Below are 5,933 nucleotides of genomic sequence, written 5' to 3'. Positions count from 1 at the left end.
ATTCGCCACTCCTTTCCACCACTGTTTTTACCATTAGGTGCCATGCAAATAATGGTCTAATGCCACACAAAAAAAACCTCTGTTAATCCCAATCCAAGAAATCAAAGGCCAAGATCTATACTACCTAATCGTGGAAGGCAACCGAAGAAGTGTAGCAGCATCGTTTTTCGACCTTGTTGCAGCCGGAATAATAGAGGCTGGTCCAGATTTTGGACCATACGTGATTACGTGGCATAAGCTGGCCCATGTTAATGGTCTGGAATCTCTGGATTAACTGTCCCATGTTAATTGCGAGTTTTCCGTTTTTTTTGACCAAAATTTTCCGATAACTTCCGTCATTTCAAGTGATTTGCACACATCCTTTTTCGGCCAAAAAGTAGACAACAGAGTACAGATCCCAAAAAGCACAGGGCGACTAAACATCTAGAGTAGACCTTAAAACAAGCAGAAACGAAAAATACTTCTCATTGTTCTCAAACAAGTGACCCCGCTCTATAAAGTTCAACATTAGGTTCTTTATACAATCATAAAGTGAAGAAGCACAACAACCACTGGCACCCAATTAAACAAAAATAAAGTAAAAATAAACTACATCAACTTAACTACATAGAATCCATAGACAACCAACTGCAACTGATCTTTTTTTTTTAATCAATTAGTCCAATGATCTCACCCACTACTTAACTATCTTTTGTTTCCTAATACAATATCCAAAGATTCCTAATCATCCCAATAAATCCTCTTTGGAAGGATGTAATGTAATCCTTCAAAACAAATTGTTGGATAGAGAGAGGAAAGTATAAGCAAAGCACTCACTATAAAGGACCAATGCCAAAAGCACGCCATATTTACACTTCTCTCAAGAAAAAAGAAAGTCGACAAAAAAAGAACCCACCACCCCCATATATATTGACATTTTTTTCTTCAATCCTAATCTTGTTGTTTCCCCTGAACGATGTGCCTAGTTTCCTTTAGCACCCAAATTAATTGTTATCCCCCACTTTTTTTCTTCCCTAAATACAAGCTCTAAAAAGATTGAGCTAATAATAAGCCATATCGGCTATGGCCAGTCCTTTTTCTGCACCAGTTAAACCCTCCTTTGCAACATGAAAAGAAAAGAAATGCCACCTACTAAAGTCTTTATACTTGTTCAGGCTTAAGTTCTGAATCTACTCTTATAGCATTATTGGCACCCTCCAAAGATGGTGACACTTCGGGAACCTTCTTCACGTCTTGGTTAGAATAGATAAAGATCTTCTTCACGATCTTACAAAAATCCCTGCAAGAAACCATTATCAAATTACAAGCGAATCAAAATGTCTGGAGGGATAGAAAGAGAGAACGTATCTATTTGAATATGACAATTTGGATAATATTCAGGTTATAAGTATACTTACAGCCAATGATCATCTCCGACCCGCATCATATCCCCATCATCATCAGTGAAAGCAACCTCCCATTTATTTCGAGGACAAAGCTCTCCTTTTATTTCAAACATCTTCTCCAACTCATTTAATAGGTCATCGTATCCTTTCAAAATAGTTAAGTCAACCGCACGACCGACAGCAATACCTTGCATGTGTACCTACTCAGGCAGAAGAAGAAAAAAAAAAGGTTATATCATGGTTTTATACTCGATATGACTGTTTTAACAAACCCATAATGCGAACTACTCCTTCCTTCTCCGAGATCCACCCGTCTCAATTTCGACCACTAAAGGGTTGAGACAGACAGAATTATCGGTTTTGAAGGGGTTTACTTGGATTGTCACCCTTGATTGGCACCAAGGTTTACGGTTTTCTACTCCATAACTGAAACCAGCTGAAACTCGGTTGTTTGATCTCATACCTTAGTTCGACTTCTCATAGTAGTAGAGCCGCCCTTACTCTGTATTTCATTTGGTGAAGTCTGTAATAAAATTGGTTTCAGTTCCTTGGAATCCTTAGAATTCTTCGAAAGCCCAGAGAGCTGCTCAGAATCAGCTTCAGATAGAGTGGTGGGTGGAGTCGCCTCAATGCTAGCAGTAAGGTTTGCAGAAACCTTCTCGGCGGAGACTGGGTTACTTGAGTAATTGACCAATTCAATCCCAAACAATCGGCACCCACTAGGGGTTGAAGGTATCTTTGCCTTCTCCATGATATCTTGCATATGGCAATTGTTGTGCTTGGATAATTTATCTTGCATTGAATAACTGGAAAGAGCTGGCCACTTATCAAGTGAATTACTAACTTTCCCTGAATCTTGAAATAAACTCAAGGAAACATTTCCAAGTGGTGACGTCGCCCATCCATCTTCTTGCCTTGCCCTTGAGTTAAAACTGTTGCTGCTGTTACCATTGCCCTTCATTTCCTTCTGCACAGCAGACCGGAGAACTTGGGTTTCGTTGTTCTGAACTTCTGACCCAGTGAATATAGTTGCTTCATGGGTCTGGGTGGACCCGGGATACCAAAAAGTTGAAGATATGGAACCAGTAATATCTACACTTGAGGAAACGGAAAGGGGGATAGTTAAATGTATGCAAACAGCATGTTAGATACACCAGAGATTGAGATCAGTATTTTGAGTTCTACCGAGTACTGGGAGATCAACAGATGTTCGGGATCTTTTGCTTATTATTGTTGCAGGCTGAATTAAGTTTGGAGGAGGTGCAGTTGGAACAAAGGGATAGATCTCCCATGGTGAAACTCTATCTGGTCTTTGAATGGGAGCCGTCTCATCCCATTGAACCTGAATTTGAGAATACAAGAAACATCAGATACCAAGTAAAGTTGCACGGGGAGTAAGGGAGGAAGAGACTAACTTTTAATGATCTCCATTTAGAATCTTTCCACTGAGGAGAAATGTCTCCAACCCCAATTATTGTACCAGTAAACCTGACCCGATGAGATGCACACAAATATGCAGTAAGAGAAGAGACAAAATAATCACACCAAACAACACCGACAGTCATCCATACCTTCTTTCCGGAGAATCTTCTCCTTCAAATCTCATCTTGAACCTCATCCCAACAGAAAATTTATTATTCACAGCCTCCAAGTACTTGTTTAAGCTAACAATGAACTGACTTGTCCTGATCAACACCATGAAATCAATAAAATTGATAGGATCCAATATGACAAATAAATGTAATAAAAGTCTTCCATGTAGCTCGTTAAGAAGGATATAACTCATATAAGAAATATTTCAAACCTTGGTTTATAGTAAACAATAAAAAAGGTTTCTGTTGCTACAGCATGAGATGCTGTAGCAAGGACTCCGAGATGCATGCTCTGGCTGGAAATCACAGATGTCGGCATGGTGCTTTGTTGGCGAGCAAGACGTCTAACTCCTACACGCAATTCTCCACTCTCTCCCCTACACATGCATACTTTGTTACTATCTACACCTTAAATTCCTTAAACGGGAAAAATGAAAACAAAATCAACAACCAAAACTGCTACAGCTTCCGCACCTCAAGAAGACAAAAGCATCTCCCGCAACCAATCTCTTAGAAGTGACAAACGTACTCCAACCGGTTGTAAGCAAATGCCTACGAGGTTGACCTGTACATTTCATTCAAATGATAGAAACTTTATGACAACGTAGACTAGTTTGAACACCCTTCTACAAGTTATTATCTGAATAATTCGCAATACCACAAGCAAGACACTGAGGTTCAATTAGGCATCAACATGTTAGGCGTGAACTGGACAACTAAGATTTTATCATGCAGTATATTGGTGAAGAATGAAAACAATTAGAAAATGTGATCTACCTCTGAAGATATGCTTAAATCGCCACTCATACCCATGAAGATCCTTGGCAGCCAATTCTTGGGTTGGTGTTGCTTGAGCCATGTCCTGATTTAAGGATAACCAAAACACATGGAGGGGCAATAAGAACCGGAGGACTACAGAGAAATCCAAAGGGCTCAATATGTTTTAGTCAGTGTAAAGTGATAACTTTACCAAGGCTGGAAGGCACTCATTAGCGTGTTTCCGAAGAACAGAGAATCCACCATGCGTACTCGTATCAGAGGCTGTTAATATTTTGCAGAACGATTGAACAATGGGTTTAGGATTTTCCCCTACACATGGATCAGGACTAGTAGGCTCATCCTGCAATTATAATGAAACAAAAATGGGTTCAATAGTATGTTCACCTCTTAAAATTAATTTAGTTAAAGTTGAAAGATAAGTAAGCAAATCCTTACATCATGGCCAGGCAAAGGCAGTAAAGTAATTTGCGCATAAGCTTCATCAGTTTCTTGCTCAGCCTATTGAAATCAAAAACCAGTTAGTTTTTTCAGCAACTTGAAAGTTGAGAAAGAAAAGCAAATGCAGATGAGAAGAAATATTTACCATCAGTTGTCTGTTGATTACACGACAAAGGATCTTCGATGGAAGATTAAATAACGGAATCCTTTGGTTCAATTCTCGGTTCATTGAAGCTTCTAACTACAAAATCAACATCAACGGAAAATAAACAAGAAAAAGCAAATTTGTAAAAACAAAAATAATAGAGAACACACCCAAAAAATAAAAGAAAAAAAAAACATACTTGCTCCATGTGACCTTGAGGGAAGTAATAAACTCTCTCTCCTTCTTGTGGAACATCCACAAGAGGACCAGCACAAACTTTCCATAGCTCGGTATACAGATCTTCATCTGTAAATCCCCCATCAAAAAGAATCAAGAAAACCTGAGAATCGAAAACAAAAGTATGCAAACTAACAACACACTCAATCTTTTTTTATTTAAAAAAAAAGCATGAAGTTAAATTAGATTCATGCATCAAATCAGAACACAAAATTCAAAATTCTGATCTCATCAAAATAAAAACTCAGAGAACAGAAAAATTTACATAGTTTTTAAGAAGCAAAAAATCAAACAGTCATTTCACCTGCATCAGTTTTACCACCAGAGAAATTGTGCTGCTGAGAACCTCTATGATTATCAACACCCGCCATTGCTACCCAAATCTTCTATTTCTTAAACTCAAGCGTCCAATTAAAGAAAATCAAAGCTCTAAACTCTTCATTTTCACAAAACCGATTCGTTTTATTAAAAGTATAACCCTAATCAACCTCATTCTCACCTTAAATCCTCATCATCCAAAATTAAAAACTAAAACCGCTATCATAAATGTTCTTTTTACTTCTTCTTATCTTACGATCGCAATCAAGAGAAAAAGAACAAAATAACCTCTTATTTGTCTTAAGCTCTTCCTTTATTTTTCAGTTACAAAACCACTTATCTTCTTTCCTAAAAGTCTAAAACCACTTTCAATACCTCTTCCATAAATACCACTTTTATCTCTCTATCTTGATGACAGTAATAAGCAGTAGATACAGTAGTAGTAGTCTCTTCTTAATCTCTCCCGCCAGAAAACCAGGAAAAACGCCGTTATCAAATCCCCAAACCGCTTTCTTACACCACACCACACCACACACCTCGTATTACAATTATACTTCCCATTTCCCTTTCTCATATTTTATTACTTTCTCTCATTTTTTTTTTAAACTTAACCATAGTTTATCTTTCCCGATAAATCAATGAGAGGATCATACTCTTATTTACACACTACTGAACTATTTTTTCGATAAACCGCGATGAAAACCACGATGGATACGGTACTTTTACTTCTAAAATTCTTGTATTCCAAGAATACAACACCATCATCCGAAATCTGAAGTTATTTCCAGTAGCAAGTACCGGACCGATTAGAGAAAAATCTCCTAAGAATTGTACATGGGTTTTATGCCGGTCTGTCCGAGCCTCGCACAACTTGCACTACGACGAGCAGAAATACTTGACGCTACCCGCGCCGCTGTTGTTAATGTTTTTGGATTAAGTGTGGGTAGTCCCCGTGGTAATGGGATTACGAATTCTCGACCATTAATGCGGGTATACTTACACTCAGTCCCGGTTGCAGAAAACATGGTGTTTTCCCCT

At 38.2% G+C, this 5,933-nt stretch overlaps 1 protein-coding gene across 1 annotated transcript; it reads right to left on the bottom strand.

The window, feature by feature from the left end:
• Positions 1 to 467: 467 nt before the first annotated feature.
• LOC113358420 (auxin response factor 9-like) lies at positions 468 to 5,645 on the bottom strand. The gene is made up of 14 exons (XM_026601982.1): positions 4,882 to 5,645; positions 4,540 to 4,646; positions 4,341 to 4,436; positions 4,193 to 4,255; positions 3,948 to 4,097; positions 3,755 to 3,839; positions 3,452 to 3,542; positions 3,190 to 3,354; positions 2,957 to 3,070; positions 2,801 to 2,873; positions 2,571 to 2,727; positions 1,849 to 2,477; positions 1,398 to 1,585; positions 468 to 1,279 (listed from the first exon to the last, which is right to left on the bottom strand). Exons 1-14 carry the CDS (start codon positions 4,946 to 4,948, stop codon positions 1,141 to 1,143), a joined length of 2,124 nt encoding a protein of 707 aa, XP_026457767.1. The 5' UTR covers positions 4,949 to 5,645; the 3' UTR covers positions 468 to 1,140.
• Positions 5,646 to 5,933: the final 288 nt, after the last annotated feature.

Source organism: Papaver somniferum, chromosome 3 (assembly GCF_003573695.1).
Source record: "Papaver somniferum cultivar HN1 chromosome 3, ASM357369v1, whole genome shotgun sequence".
NCBI lineage: Eukaryota > Viridiplantae > Streptophyta > Magnoliopsida > Ranunculales > Papaveraceae > Papaver > Papaver somniferum.
This window is presented reverse-complemented; position numbering and strand designations above follow the sequence as displayed.